This window comes from Oncorhynchus gorbuscha, linkage group LG02 (genome assembly GCF_021184085.1).
Source record: "Oncorhynchus gorbuscha isolate QuinsamMale2020 ecotype Even-year linkage group LG02, OgorEven_v1.0, whole genome shotgun sequence".
In the NCBI taxonomy this organism is placed as follows: Eukaryota; Metazoa; Chordata; class Actinopteri; order Salmoniformes; family Salmonidae; genus Oncorhynchus; species Oncorhynchus gorbuscha.
Genome location: NC_060174.1, coordinates 62,629,547 through 62,645,698, shown reverse-complemented (window position 1 = coordinate 62,645,698; position 16,152 = coordinate 62,629,547). Strand labels below are relative to the sequence as shown.

General features: G+C 42.8%; 1 protein-coding gene across 2 annotated transcripts in view; it reads left to right on the top strand.

The window, feature by feature from the left end:
• The first annotated feature begins 324 nt into the window (after window positions 1-324).
• Window positions 325-16,152, top strand: part of LOC124006299 (pro-neuregulin-2, membrane-bound isoform-like) — a 102,581-nt gene continuing 86,753 nt past the window's right edge. The window contains exon 1 of one of the 2 annotated variants that reach the window (XM_046316232.1): window positions 325-1,703. In XM_046316232.1, coding sequence (XP_046172188.1) covers window positions 1,295-1,703 — 409 coding nt within the window. In that variant the 5' untranslated portion in view covers window positions 325-1,294. The remainder of the gene's footprint in view (window positions 1,704-16,152) is intronic. The other variant, XM_046316240.1, reaches the window with a different exon arrangement.

Genomic DNA, 16,152 nt, shown 5'->3' with positions numbered 1-16,152 from the left:
AATGTGTAGGCTATATATAATCAATTCCCATTTCATATTTTCTCTCCATGCCATTACGCATGTCTCATTGACAACCCACACAACGACATTTGAATATGCACCCAGTGTCTGTCCATGCATGGCAGATAGCCGTGTGTTCTCCTGTCTTTAAAGCCCGTTCGCAGCTGTTTTTAGTTGTATGGCTTTGATGCAGCGCCTCAGCATCTGTTTTCTTTTCAGAGGCAGAACAACGAATGTGGCCCGAAGACAAAGGGCATGACTTCATAATGGAATGAGACGCAAAACTCATTCAAAACAGTATGTTAAAGAATCCGAGGCTTTGAATCGCGCTTCCACTGCGTTAGTCATCGCAGACGAAACCCCTTTCTATCTGCTGAACTGACTGCGGCTGCTTTTTCAAGCGATCTTTTATATATATTTTATTTTTTCCTCTGAGCGATAGGCCTGTGCCCACTGTAATACGCAATTTGAAAACGGGACGCGTGATGCATTTTTCTGCTTTATTTCATCATTCAATTTGAACGTGAAACCGTTTGGTGATGGGTAAGAACATGAAGTGATTGTCATTTTGTCGTCGGCGTTTGGGGGAGTGTGGTGACCGAGCTTTGGTGTCGGGGAAGGCTATATCATAGCGCTCCAATCTTAAATATCATTTTTTTTTGTGGTGGAGCCCTTCGCAATCGAGATATTTCTCTCCGTCTCTGGTAAGTGGGGGAGGCGGAGAGAGACAGGGCAGTGGGAAAAGGCGGTTTATTACCCGTGGAACAAAACACTGTTTCGTTTGTGGCATGAATCGTATGCATTTTTTTGCAAGTGGACTATAAAACGAATAGTTCACTGCAGCATTTGGCGTATTTTCTCTGCGGCGAATGATAAAGAAAACCACCAGTGCTGAGCACGGCGCCCACCCGAACACTGCAATTTTTGGGCAAAGATAGACTGGCGTCGTCTTGCGGATAGGCTACTATGGCAGCATAGGAGCATCTTCTGATGGGGAGAATCCATGAATCCCTTGCATTTTAGAATGTGTTTTTAGCAGAATGCAGTGATGGGATTTTAAACCCAGCCTCATTACGCGGTTTCCGGTTCCTAGCTGGTATTTCCACATTGCAAAATTATTGGAAAAAACAGCGGATCCCGATGGCATGGACACTTACGCAAGGTCTGCCGCGCCGCCGTGCTACTGGAGCCTATTTGCTGTCTCTTCCTTCCACCCAGCTCCACCGCCATCGCCCCGCAGCCCAGAGAGCCCTGCCGCAACGCGATCAGCCACCACCGAGCCAAAGCAGGCGGCATGAGGCTTGATTCAGTACATTTATCCATGCTGGTCATCGGGGTCTCCTTCGCCTGCTACTCCCCGAGTTTGAATTCCCTGCAGGACCAGGCTTACAAATCCGCTGTGGTGATCGAGGGCAAGGTGCAGTCCGCGCCTCTGAACGTCTCAGCGGAGCCGTACGGTGTGAGTGTCAAAGTGCTGGACGTGTGGCCGCGGAACAGCGGGGGTCTAGGACGGGAGCAGCTCGTCACGGTGGGGGAATTCGGATCGGAGGCTCCGTGCACCACAGTGATAAAGAATCACAAGTACATTTTTTTCATGGACCCAACCGAGGACCCCTTGGTTTTCAAGGCATCGTATGCTCCCCTAGATACTAGTGGGAAGAACCTCAAAAAAGATGTTGGGAAGATATTGTGTGAAAACTGCGGTAAGTTTATTCTTTAATCTTGCCAGTGAAGTCGAACCTGGCAAAGCATATATAACGATTAAGACTGTAGCTGCAACTGGCCATACGTTCTTCCCCTGTCAATATGTCTAGCTACATGTGGAATAGTGATTTAATGTTTGAGAGTGAGTAACAGATGGTTAAGGGTGCCCATGGGGCACCTCTGCTGCAATATTTGAATATAGAAACATTTAGGCTCGAGGTATGAATAGGCTTCATGATGCCATTGACAGACACACACGCACACACACACACACACACACACACACACACACACACACACACACACACACACACACACACACACACACACACACACACACACACACACACACACACACACACACACACACACACACACACACACACACACACACACACACACACACACACACTTTACATTTTTGATTTCAGAAACGCAAGGCGTGGATCATTTGGTTGATAAATGAATTACCCACGGTGCAGCAGGCGTTGCATCAATGCGAGTTTCGATGCAGTAGGCCTTGGAGCACTCACATAAACACGCATATACACATGCACGCACACACGTGTATATTGATTCTCGTGGAAATCTGTCCTTCATGCCAAAAAAATAATTATAATATTATTTGCAAATGCCTAGTACGGTCACGTTTCTTAAAGTGGCAGTAGTAGGCTACATGTCAATTCAATATGTTTCATATTTCCATGAAAATATATGGTGAGGCACCCTGGTTGCTTTGCGCTTGTGTTCTGGGCCTTCAGAGCAACCGTGCCGGGAGTGGATCCCTCTCAACACAAGTTAGGATGCATCGAACCTGTAGCCTACTTCCCTATCAACGTCATACTATGCTGCTCTCTGCGTATTAAGGAAGCAAACTGCTATGGTCAGGGGGTGAAATTGATTTTCGCACAAGCAGGGGCTGTAATTTTTATGGGCCATGGCTCTCACCTTCTATGTTCAGTTCCCGAAAGTAAAGAAGCGGTAGTAGGATACTAGGCTCAGCCATCGAGAGAAATAGGTCAATTGGATGTACAATGCTCGATCTTTCTTGCCACGTTTTGAGCAGCATACGTATTGTTGCATATGCTCTATGTGTAAGACAGCAACATGCAGCCAGAATCAAATTAAGACAAGACTCTCCCGACTTCCTTGACCTCGAGGAAATGGCTGAATTTCACCTCATTGAAGTTATCTCATTCCTATGTGTGGTCAGTCTGTCTGGTACTCTTCTGAGTCATGCTCTCATCGAATGTATCAGCTACAAGAACGAATTGTGACACTGACTGGCAAAATAACAACTTAAACCCCTGTCCATGGTGCTGATTCTTTGGCGCCAGCAACTGACCAGAGTTGCTGTCTCTTGCTGATTCTTTGGCCCCAGCAGAGTTGCCGAAGGCCTAAATGGGATGAGCCTGACAACCTTTCACGTGATGACTCAAATCACGAAGGATCTTCATATCACAGGAGGTTGGTGGCCCCTGAAATGGGGAGGACAGACTCATGGTAATGGCTGGAGCGGAATAAGTGGAATGGTATAAAATACATCAAACACATGGTTTCCATGAGTTTGATGCCATTCCATTTGCTCCTTTCCAGCCATTGCTCCCCCTCAGCAGCCTCCACTGCTTCATAATACCACAGGGAATGGAGCTACACCTGTCAATTTAATGGTCCGTAGTTTTATACTTTTTCTCATGTGACTTGCAGGGTGGTTTCAGTTCTAAATACAATTCACTAGTTTACAGCTCCTGGATATTAGCAACATGCACGTTTAAGATCCAGTTTAAGCTTAAGACTGGAGAAAATGGGAATCGTATGAAGATTTCTGAATATAGAGCTTTATGTTGATGTAGATGATGTATTGCCATGCCATTAAAACTATAGCGCAGGGTGGGTGCTGCATTGTTGAGGAGGACATTTGAAGTTGACCGTCTTGAGTTAAAGTTGTGACACGCCAGGTTCAGCATTTAGCAGCATCTCTCTGTTCCAGCTCGAATGAGGCACACCTTGTTCCTCACTTGATTGGTTGATGGGTGGATTATGCTACTAACAAGGAGGGACTGCAGTTTCTACCAAAGTGACCGAGGGTTGCTATTTCTGAACATTTCTCACATACATTTCCCCTTGAGCTGGCAGTTTGGTTATAAATAAGACAAGGGAGTTTATACAGCACCAAACTGTAGTTCAGAAAGTATTAATAAGACTATTGTGCTCTTATTTGATGCGATTGTCTTAGAACCATTCTGGGATCTGATAGGAGGCTTCAGTTGGAGTGGCTGTTGTAGCAGTGGTTGACTTTGTTCCTCTCTGGTTAGGCAGGCAGTCAGACAGAAGTATAGCATGGGCACACTGACTGACTGGGATTTCAAATATGTCACGTCTGCCTTTTTAGCTCACATTTTGGGATAAGAATAGTATTTTTTTTGCCAGTCCCTTATGGCTCAGCCTAGATTGAAAGACTGTAGTTGCACGTAGTGTGGCGGGGGGCCCTAGCTTTTTGTCTACTCATAGACCCCATGGAGGAGACCTACATATTAGCACCCTCTAGCCTATGTATTTGTCTGTGTATGAGTCGTGTGTGTGTGTCTCTATTTGGGATTTTGCTCTGTGCTTATCCTTGGCTGTAACTCAGTGTGTGAATGTTTGCTGTCTTTCTGCATAGCATGCATTTCATATCCAGACAAACATTGCATAAATAAGTACCAGCACATATGATAGGAAGAAGAACACAATTGCAAAATAGTGTTGGTATGGCACTGGAGGGAAGTATCTACTCCCACTGCTGACAGGTCACAGCTGCAGTGAGGTGGGAGGCATGGATTTGCCCATGGCTCTGTTCAGCAGTGAACTGAGAGAGCACTCTGGCACAGAGCACAGCTACATGGCACAACACACACATAACATCAGGAACAGATATGATCTGGTATTCAAACAGGTAGGCTTTATGGATTGATATGACTGCAATGGGAATCTGAGGTTAGAGGTAGATTGTTAGTGTTGTCAGGATATACCGTATACAGTCAAAAGTTTGGACACACCTACTCATTCAAGGGTTTATCTTTATTTTTTACTATTTTCTACATTGTAGAATAGGAGTGAAGACATCACAACTATTAAATTACACATGGAATCATGTAGTCACCAAAAAACGTGTTTAGATTTTAGATTTCCAAATATATTTTAGATTTTAGATTCTTAAAAGTAGCCACCCTTTACCTTGACGGCAGCTTTGCAGACTTTTGGCATTCTCTCAACCAGCTTCACCTGGAATGCTTTTCCAACAGTCTTGAAGGAGTTCCCATATATGCTGAGCACTTGTTGGATGCTTTTCCTGCAGTTCAACTCATCCCAAACCATCTCAATTGGGTTGAGGTCAGGTGATTGTGGAGGCCAGGTCATCTGATGCTGCACTCCATCACTCTCCTTCCTGGTCGATTAGCTCTTACATATCCTGGATGTGTGTTGGGTCACTGTCCTGTTGAGAAACAAATGATAGTCCCACCAGCAAAGCACCATCACACTTCTTCCTCCATGTTTCACATTGGAAACCACACATGCAGAGATCATCCGTTCGCCTACTCTGCATCTCACAAAGACACGGCGGTTGGAATCAAAAATAAAATATTTGGACTCGTCAGACCAAAGGACAGATTTCGATCTGTCTAATGTCCATTGCTCGTTTTTCTTGGCCCAAACACGTCTCTTCTTCTTATTGGTGTCCTTTAGCAATGGTTTCTTTGCAGCAATTCACCCATAAAGGCCTGATGCACACAGTCTCCTCTGAACAGTTGATGTTGAGATGTGTCTGTTACTTGAACTCTGTGAAGCATTTATTTGGGCTGCAATTTCTGAGGCTGTTAAATCTAATGAACTTTTTCTCTGCAGCAGAGGTAACTCTGGGTCTTCCTTTCCTGTGGCGGTCCTCATGAGAGCCAGTTTCATCATAGCGCTCAATGTTTTTTGCGACTGCACTGGAAGATACTTTCAAAGTTCTCGACATTTTCCGGATTGACTGACTTTCATGTCTTAAAGTAATGATGGACTGTCATTTCTCTTTGCTTATTTGAGCTGTTCTTGCTATAATATGGACTTGGTCTTTCACCAAATAGTGCGATCTTCTGTATACCAACCCTACCTTGTCACGACACAACTGATTGGCTAAAATGCATTAAGGAAAGAAATTCCACATATGAACTTTTAACAAGGCACACCTGTTAATTGAAATGCATTCCAGGTGACTACCCCATGAAGCTGGTTGAGAGAATGCCAAGAGTGTGCAAAGCTGTCATCAAGGTAAATGGTGGCTACTTTGAAGAATCTTGTTATTTTCTTTAACACTTTATTGGTTGCTACATGATTACACGTGTTATTTCATAGTTTCTACAATGTAGAAAATAGTCAAAATAAAGAAAAATCCTTGAATGAGGAGGTGTGTCTGAACTTTTTTACTGGTACTGTAGTGTGAAGACCACTAGGGTTAATAGAATATCAATAGATTTTGATAGGTTGGGATGAGGCCCTCTGTTGGTAGAGACTGGTACCTGGTTGCCGTTTGGCAGGCCTGCAGGCAGCAGCTTCATCAGGTGCATCTCTTTGTCCAACTTCCTTACTGCTGGATCGATGGGATTTTGTCCCATCGCTTCAGATCATACACAGAGTGCTTGTGCTCACATATGGGCTGTTTTTGTATAACACCACAAGCAATACAGGAGGATCTTATAACTCACTTACCTGTAGCGGACATTCAAATCAAATCAAAATCAAATCAAATATATTTATTTAAAGCCCTTTTTACATCAGCAGATGTCACAAAGTGCTGTAGTGTTGCTCTTGTACTTGTACAGTAACAATGTATACTAGTAACAGCAATGTATTAACTTGTTGTGACATGTTATTATTAGATAGCATTTAAGTATTTGCGTTATTTGCAGATGAATTGCAATAGTAATGGAGTTTAGACTTTTTGAAGTTTGTAGTTGTAAGGCAACAGGGGTTTGCGGATGTCAGAAAGGCCACTGTGTGATGGACTGGGGGCTGACTTAGCAGTGAGATCCTCAGAAAGGAGTTGTTATTGATTCAGGTCACACATGATGATCAATGTTTGTGTAGGGTGGTGTGTGTGTTCCCTGGGCTGGATGTATTTATACACTGAGCCTCGCTGCCTCTTTCCTCTACTCTCTAGGGCTCTGTCACCAGCCAGATGTACGACTGCTAGACCACAAGCTACGGGAAAAGAGGGCAGGGCTATTTTCAATGGTCTCTCTCTCCTCTTCCTGGATCGCTCATGCAATTACACTTACTCACATTGACTGATAGACGTGGAGCCACACAAGCTATTACTAGTAATGGAATTAGTCAAAAAGAAACCATAGTCAGTGAGTACCAACCAGACCATCAAAGGAGTGCTTTGACCTTTGATTAAAGGTATATTAAAGGTTCAAAGGCACAGTAAGAGCGCTGACGGACAGGGTTCATATGAAGACACGGGGGTTGTTTATGGATAGTGGTTGTTTTTAGATGATGCCACTGACGTGATATCTGTAATGATCCCTGGATTCTAGTGAAATATACTGTGATTTCCCATCACCACAGCAGTTCTGTGAGTCCATGGTGAGACGGAGTGTGTGTCCAGGCCCAGTGGGATCAGAGAGCTTCTGGGGTTATGAGGGATAAAGAGTGATGCTAGGCCAAGCTTCCATAATACCTTGTCATTGACAAGTTGTAAAATTCATCTCCACAATGCTTCAGACAGCCCGCAAAAGGCCAATGCTGTGGCTGAGTGAATTCTGATATGAGATATTTAGACAAATCCATTGGCAGAGCTATGTCATTTCTAACTTGTTGCTTCCGCTGCCAGGCCGCAACAAGTCGTTGTAGTAATTCCATATCAAGTTCAACGTTGTCACCGTTCAGCGAAGTGCTTCCTTGCAGGTTTCTTCTCGACAATGCAACAACAATAATAAATAATAAAAGATTAGAATACGAACGTAAAGTAAATGGCTCAGTAGAATAGAATAAACATTTAAATGTAAGTATAATACAGGGAGGCACAATTTATAATAGTCCAATATTTACACTTGTTTTGGGGAAGGGGGATGGGGGACAAGTTTTTAATTTGTGCAGTATTAATCATAATAGCAAGTCTGGTAGCAACAGTTGTGATGTGTGTGTAGTGTGTGTGTGTGGATGTGTGTATTTCTGTGTGGGTGTGTGTGTGTTTGAGTGTATGTGTGCTAAGGTGCGGAAAATAAGAGCAGGTGGTCAGTCAGGTTCAAGTGTTCAGCAGTCTGATGGCTTGTAGATAGAAACTGTCTCTGAGCCTGTTGGTATTAGACCTCATGCTCCGATACCCTCTGTCTGACGGTAAAGGGAGAGAACAGCTTGTGTCTTGGGTGTGTGGGATCCTTGATGACGCTGCAGGCCTTCCTCAGGTACCGTTTTGAGTAGATGTCCTGGATGGGTGAGAGCATGGTCCCAGTAATGTACAGGGCTGTCTTCACCACCCGCTGGAGGGCCTTGTGGTCATGGGTGGAGCGATTCCTGTACCAGGCTGTGATGCAACCGGTCAGGATGCTCTCGATGGTGCAGCGGCAGTATTTGGAGAGGACCCATGGCAGCATGTCGAATTTCTTCCACGGCCTTAGGAAGTAGAGACACTGTTGCTCCCTCTTGACAAGAGTGGTGGTGTTGTTAGTCCATGTCAAGTCCTCGGTGATGTGGACGACGAGGAACTTAAAACTGCTGACTATCTACACTGCAGTCCGGTTGATGTGGATCGGGCATGTTCCCTCTCTTGCTTCCTGAAGTCAACAATCAGCTCCTTTGTTTTGCTGCTGTTGTCGTCATGACATCACAATGCCAGTTCACTTACCTCCTCCCTATAGGCTGACTCGTAGTTTTTGGTTATCAGGCCTAGGCCTAGAACCCAGCAAACCTGATGATGGAGTCGGTGTTGTGGAAAGCCACCCAGTCGTGGGTGAACAGGGACGCTGGTGTCCAACCTCGACAACAGCCAGTGAAATTGCAGGGATCAAAATTCAAAACAACAGAAATCCCATAATTCAAATTCCTCCAACATACAAGTATTATCCACCATTTTAAAGATACACTTCTTGTAAATCCAATCACAGTGTCCTATTTCAAAAAGGCTTTACTGCGAAAGGACACCATGGGATTATGTTAGGTCAGCACCAAGTCACAGAAAACCATACAGCCATTTTTCCAGCCAAAGAGAGGAGTCACTGTAACGGCTGTTGTAGGTGGAAGAAGGTGAGGACCAAGGTGCAGCGTGGTACGTTTTCATACTTTTATTAAATGAACACGGGAATAACCAAAATAACAAAGAGAACATCCGAAACAGTTCTGTCTGGTGCAGACACAAAAACAGAAAGCAAACACCCACAAGCAAAATGGGGAAAACAGGCTACCTAAGTATGATTCTCAATCAGAGACAATGAAAAACACCTGCCTCTGATTGAGAAACATACTAGGCCAAACACATAGAAATATAACATAGAAAAAGAACATAGACTACCCACCCCAACTCACGACAAAGACATAACAAAGGAACTAAGATCAGAACGTGACAGTCACAAAAAGCAGAAATAGAGATAAAATTAATCACTAACCTTTGATGATCTTCATCAGTTGGCACTCATAGGACTTCATGTTACACAATATACAGTGGGGCAAAAAAGTATTTAGTCAGCCACCAATTGTGCAAGTTCTCCCACTTAAAAAGTTGAGAGAGGCCTCTAATTATCATCATAGGTACACTTCAACTATGACAGACAAAATGAGAAAAAAAATCCAGAAAATCACATTGTAGGATTTTTAATAAATTTAATTGCAAATTATGGTGGAAAATAAGTATTTGGTCAATAACAATACTCAATACTTTGTTATATACCCTTTGTTGAAATGACAGAGGTCAAACATTTTCTGTAAGTCTTCACAAGGTTTTCACACACTGTTGCTGGTATTTTGGCCCATTCCTCCATGCAGATCTCCTCTAGAGCAGTGATGTTTTGGGGCTGTTGCTGGGCAACACGGACTTTCAACTCCCTCCAAAGATTTTCTATGGGGTTAAGATCTGGAGACTGGCTAAGCCAGTCCAGGACCTTGAAATGCTTCTTACGAAGCCACTCCTTCGTTGCCCAGGCGGTGTGTTTGGGATTATTGTCATGCTGAAAGACCCAGCCACGTTTCATCTTCAATGCCCTTGCTGATGGAAGGAGGTTTTCCCTCAAAACCTCACGATACATGGCCCCATTCATTCTTTCCTTTACACGGATCAGTCGTCCTGGTCCCTTTGTAGAAAAACAGCCCCAAAGCATGATGTTTCCACCCCCATGCTTCACAGTAGGTATGGTGTTCTTTGGATGCAACTCAGCATTCTTTGTCCTCCAAACACGATGAGTTGAGTTTTTACCAAAAAGTTATATTTTGGTTTCATCTGACCATATGACATTCTCCCAATCTTCTTCTGGATCATCCAAATGCTCTCTAGCAAACTTCAGACGGGCCTGGACATGTACTGGCTTAAGCAGGGGGACACGTCTGTCACTGCAGGATTTGAATCGCTGGCGGCGTAGTGTGTTACTGATGGTAGGCTTTGTTACTTTGGTCCCAGCTCTCTGCAGGTCATTCACTAGGTCCCCCCATGTGGTTCTGGGATTTTTTGCTCACCGTTCTTGTGATCATTTTGACCCCACGGTGTGAGATCTTGCGTGGAGCCCCAGATCGAGGGAGATTATCAATGGTCTTGTATGTCTTCCATTTCCTAATAATTGCTCCCACAGTTGATTTCTTCAAACCAAGCTGCTTACCTATTGCAGATTCAGTCTTCCCAGCCTGGTGCAGGTCTACAATTTTGTTTCTGGTGTCCTTTGACAGCTCTTTGGTCTTAGCCATAGTGAAGTTTGGAGTGTGACTGTTTGAGGTTGTGGACAGGTGTCATTTATACTGATAACAAGTTCAAACAGGTGCCATTAATACAGGTAACGAGTGGAGGACAGAGGAGCCTCTTAAAGAAGAAGTTACAGGTCTGTGAGAGCCAGAAATCTTGCTTGTGTGTAGGTGACCAAATACTTATTTTCCACCATAATTTGCAAATAAATTCATTAAAAAATCCTACAATGTGATTTTCTGGCTTTTTTTCTCTCATTTTGTCCGTCATAGTTGAAGTGTACCTATGATGAAAATTACAGGCCTCTCTCATCTGTTTAAGTGGGAGAACTTGCACAATTGGTGGCTGACTAAGTACCTTTTTGCACCACTGTATGTATGTTTTGTTCATATTTATATCCAAAAATCTCAGTTTACATTGGCGCGTTATGGTCAGAAATTCATTGTCTCAAACAAACATCCGGTGAAAGTGCAGAGAGCCACATCAAATTACAGAAATACTCATAATAAACATTGATAAACGATACAAGTGTTAAACATACGAATAAAGATAAACTTCTCCTTAGTGCAACCGCTGTGTCAGATTTCAAAAAGGCTTTACGGAGAAAGCACACTTTGCAATTATGTTAGGTCTGCATCTTGCCACAGAAACCCATACAGTCATTTTCCAGCCAAGGAGAGTGTCACAAAAGTCAGAAATAGCATTAAAATGAATCACTTACCTTTGATGATCTTCATCTGGTGGCACTCCCAGGTCTCCATGTCAGACAATAAATGTTAGTTTTGTTCGATAATGTCCCTCTTTATGACCAAATACCTCCTTTTTGTTCGCACGTTTTGTCCAGTAATCCGAATGCTTAAGGCGCGTGCACTAAGTACAGACGAAAAGTTTTAAAAAGTACAATAAAAGTTAGTAGAAACATGCCAAACAATGTTTAAAATCACTCTCTGGTTGCTTTTGTTATAAATAATCAATAATATTTCAACCGGACAAAAGCTTTGTCAATAGGAAAGAAGAAACAAGAAAGGCGCATCCCGATCAGGCGCATGGCTGATGAATGGAAATGCCTAAAGACTGGCCACATGTAGAGGAAGCCATAGAGACCGCAAACTGGGTCCTAAGTTTTTGTATGGTTGATAGGCTTTCAATGAAAAAACAGCCTTTCAAAATAATAGTACTTCCTGGTTGGATTTTCCTTGGGTTTTCGCCTGCCATATCAGTTCTGTTATACTCACAGACCTTATTTTAGAGTGTTTTCTATCCAATATACTAATTATATGCATATCCTATCTTCTGGGCCTGAGTAGCAGGCAGTTTAATTTGGGCACACTTTTCATCCAAAATTCCGAATGCTGCCCCCTACCCTAGTGCAGTTAAGAGTCAGTGTGGAGGAGGTGTTTTTGCCAATCCTAACAGCCTGGGGTCTGCCCATCAGGAAGTACAGGATCCAACTGCAGGGTGTGGTGTCTAGACTCAGGGCTCTGAGCTGAGCTTGGAGGGAACAATTGTGTTGATTGCTGAACTGTAGTCAACAAACCAAATTCTCACATAGGAGCTCCTCTTGTCCAGATGTGTCAGAACCATATGAATAGCGATGGAAATGGCGTCTTCTGTGGATCTGTTGCAGTGGTAGGCGAATTGGAGTGGGTCCAATGTGTCTGGCTTGCTGGCCTTGATGTGGGCCGTGACCAGCCTCTCGTAGCACTTCCCTATCACTTTGACTGTATTGGATTTATTATTGTAAGCTTCTTATGTATCACAGTTGTTATGTTGAATGCTCCTTTGCTCATTTCCTTGTTCTTTTGATCCGGACAAACTCCCCAGTCCCTGACGATGACAATCATACCCATAACATGATGCTACCACCGCAATACTTGAAAATAGAGAGGGTTTCACTCTTTGTTGATGTATTGGATTTCACCCAACCCTGTCATTTTTAATTTAGGCAAAAAAGTGTTTTTATTTGCTGTGTTGTCTTGCATTATTATTTAAGAGCCTTGTTGCAAACACAATGGATGATTTGGAGTGGATTTTAAACACGGGCTACTTTCTTTTCACTTTGTCATGCAGGCCAGTAATATGGAGCGAATACAATGTTGTTGATCCCTTTGTATTTTTAAGTATTAAGGTGGCAGCATCATGTTTTGGGTATGCTTGTCACCGGCAGGGACTGGGGAGTTTGTTAGGATCAAATGAAATATGAAAGGAGGAAAGCCCAGGTAAAAAGTTAAAGGAAAACAGTCTTAATTATTTTGCAGGACAATTACACAAAGGTTTATGCAAAAGACAAAACAGAATGGCTTTCCAAGACTAGTTGAGTGTTCTTGAGTGGTCTAGTCTCAGTCCTGACTTAAGTCTGCAAAGAAAATCAGAGACCAGGTTTAAATACCACTGTTCATCAATGATCCCAAACCAAATTTACTGAGCCTGAGAAATGTTGACTAAACATAGGTACATACAGTGCCTTCGGAAAGTATTCAGACCCATTGACTTAGAGTTCTAGAGTTCCTCTGTGGAGATGGGAGAAAACTTCCAGAAGGACAATTATCTATGCAGCACTCCACCAATCAGGCCATTATGGTAGAGTGGCCAGACAGAAGCTTGGTGGTGGTGGCAGCATCATGCTGTGGGGATATTTTTCAGTGGCAGAGACTGGGAGACTAGTCAGGATCGAGGGAAAGATGAACAGAGAAAAAAGTACAGAGAGATTCTTGATGAAAACTTGTTCCAGTGTGCTCAGGACCTCAGACTGGGCCGAAGGTTCACCTTCCAACACGACAAAGACCCTAAGCACACAGCCAAGACAATGCAGGAGTGGCTTCTGGACAAGTCTGAATGTCCTTGAGTGGCCCAGCCAGAGCCCGGACTTGAACCAGATCGAACATCTCTGGAAAGACCTAAAAATACAGAGCTTGAGAGGATCTGCAGAGAAGAATGGAAGAAACTCCCCAAATACAGGTGTGCCAAGCTTGTAGGATCATACCTAAGAAGATTCAAGGCTGTAATCACTGCCAAAGGTGCTTCAAAAAAGTACTGAATATAGGGTCTGAATACTTACAGTTGAAGTCGAAAGTTTACATATACTTAGGTTGGAGTCATTAAAACACATTTTTCAACCACTCCAACCACTCCAAATTTCATGTTATAACAAACTATAGTTTTGGAAAGTCGGTTAGGACATCTACTTTGTGCATGACACCAGTAATTGTTTACAGACAGATTATTTCACTTATAACTCACTGTATCACAATTCCAGTGGGTCAGAAGTTCACATACACTATGTTGACTGTGCCTTTAAACAGCTTGGAAAATTCCCGAAAATAATGTAATGGCTTTAGAAGCTTCTGATAGGCTAATTGACATCATTCGAGTCAATTGGAGATGTACCTGTGGATGTATTTCAAGGTCTACCTTCAAACTCAGTGTCTCTTTGCTTGACATCGTGGGAAAATCAAAAGAAATCAGCCAAGATCTCAGAAAAAAATGTAGACCTCCACAAGTCTGGTTCATCCTTGGGAGCAATTTCCAAACGCCTGAAGGTACCACATTCATCTGTACAAGGAATAGTGCACAAGTATTAACACCATGGGACCACGCAGCTGTCATACCTGTTTGGGGCTGGGTTTCTGTACAGCACTTTGAGATATCAGCTGATGTACGAAGGGCTATATAAATACATTTGATTTGATTTGATACCGCTCAGGAAGGAGACGCGTTCTGTCTCCTAGAGATTAACGTACTTTGGTACGAAAAGTGCAAATCAATCCCAGAACAACAGCAAAGGACCTTGTGAAGATGCTGGAGGAAACAGGTACAAAAATATATATTTCCACAGTAAAACGAGTCCTATATCAACATAACCTGAAAGGCTGCTCAGCAAGGAAGAAGCCACTGCTCCAAAACAGCCATAAAAAAAAGCCAGACTACAGTTTGCAACTGCACATGGGGACAAAGATTGTACTTTTTGAAGAAATGGTTTGTTGAAACAAAAATAGAACTGTTTGGCCATAATGTTTGGAGGATAAAGGGGGAGGCTTGCAAGCCGAATAACACCATCCCAACCGTGAAGCACGGGGGTGGCAGCATCATGTTGTGTGGGTGCTTTGCTGCAGGAAGGACTGGTGCACTTCACAAAATAGGTGGCATCATGAGGGATGAAAATTATCTGGATATATTGAAGCAAATCTCAAGACATCAGTCAGGAAGTAAAATCCTGGTCAAAAATAGGTCTTCCAAATGGACAATGACCCCAAGCATACTTCCAAAGTTGTGGCAAAATGGCTTAAGCACAACAAGTCAAGGTATTGGAGTGGCCATCAAAGCCCTGACCTCAATCCTATAGAACATTTGTGGGCAGAACTGAAAAAGTGTTTGCGAGCAAGGAAGCCTACAAACCTGACTCAGTTACACCAGCTCTGTCAGGAGGAAAGCCCAAAATTCACCCAACTTATTGTGGGAAGCTTGTGAAAGGCTTTTCCGAAACCTTTGACCCAAGTTAAACAATTTAAAGGCAATGTTACCAAATACTAATTGGGTGTATGTACATTTCTGACCCACTGGGAATGTGATGAAAGAAATAAAAGCTGAAATAAATCATTCTCTCAACTGTTATTCTGACATTTCACTTTCTTGAAATTAAGTGGTGATCCTAACTGACCTAAGACAGGGAATTTTTACTAGGATTAAATGTCAGGAATTGTGATAAACTGAGTTGAAATGTATTTGGCTAAGGTGTATGTAAACTTCCGACATCGACTGTATGTAAATGTTATATTTCCATTTTCTATAATTTCGCAAAATGTCTAAAAAACAGTTTTTGCTTTGTCAGAATGGGGTATTGTGTGTAGATTGATGATTCGGAAAAAAATAATTCATTCGATTTTAGAATAAGGCTGTCACGTAACAAAATGTGGAAAAGGTCCAAATTTGGCAAAGGTACTTTCCAAAGGCACTCTATGTTGCCCTAAGAGTTAATAAAATGGTCATGAAAATGATTTACATCTGCAAGTCATTTTAAGGCAGCGAAATGTAAACAAAGTTCAAGGGGATGTAGACTTTCTATAGGCACTGTATGTCCATGTAGAGCATGCTAATGGCAGTCGAGAATAACAGGTTTATATGGTCAATATTTAGCAGTTTAACAAACAGGAAATGGCCTTACGGTTGTTGATGACAGCTGACATATTTCACCTATGCTTTTCATCTTCACGACTCAGTCATTCTCAACAGACAATGAAGAAAGCCTTGCGTTCACCACATAGAGGCAGTATATGATCAGGATTCTTGGCAGCCAGGGAGAAACAGACCAAAAAGTGATTTGAGTCATGCTGGAATGTCAGTGAAGCCGTTTTCTTCCCTGCCCCACATATTTGAATACTAGTCTACACAACAGCAAAACTGCGCCCTAGAGCCAACCTGAAGTTCATGGACAATCCAGCTGTAGCCACAGGACTTACCTCACTGGCTGTTGGCTGCTTGTACTCTTACACAATCACACATATATTTATTTTAGAAAAAGAACATTCAATTTACTCTTTATT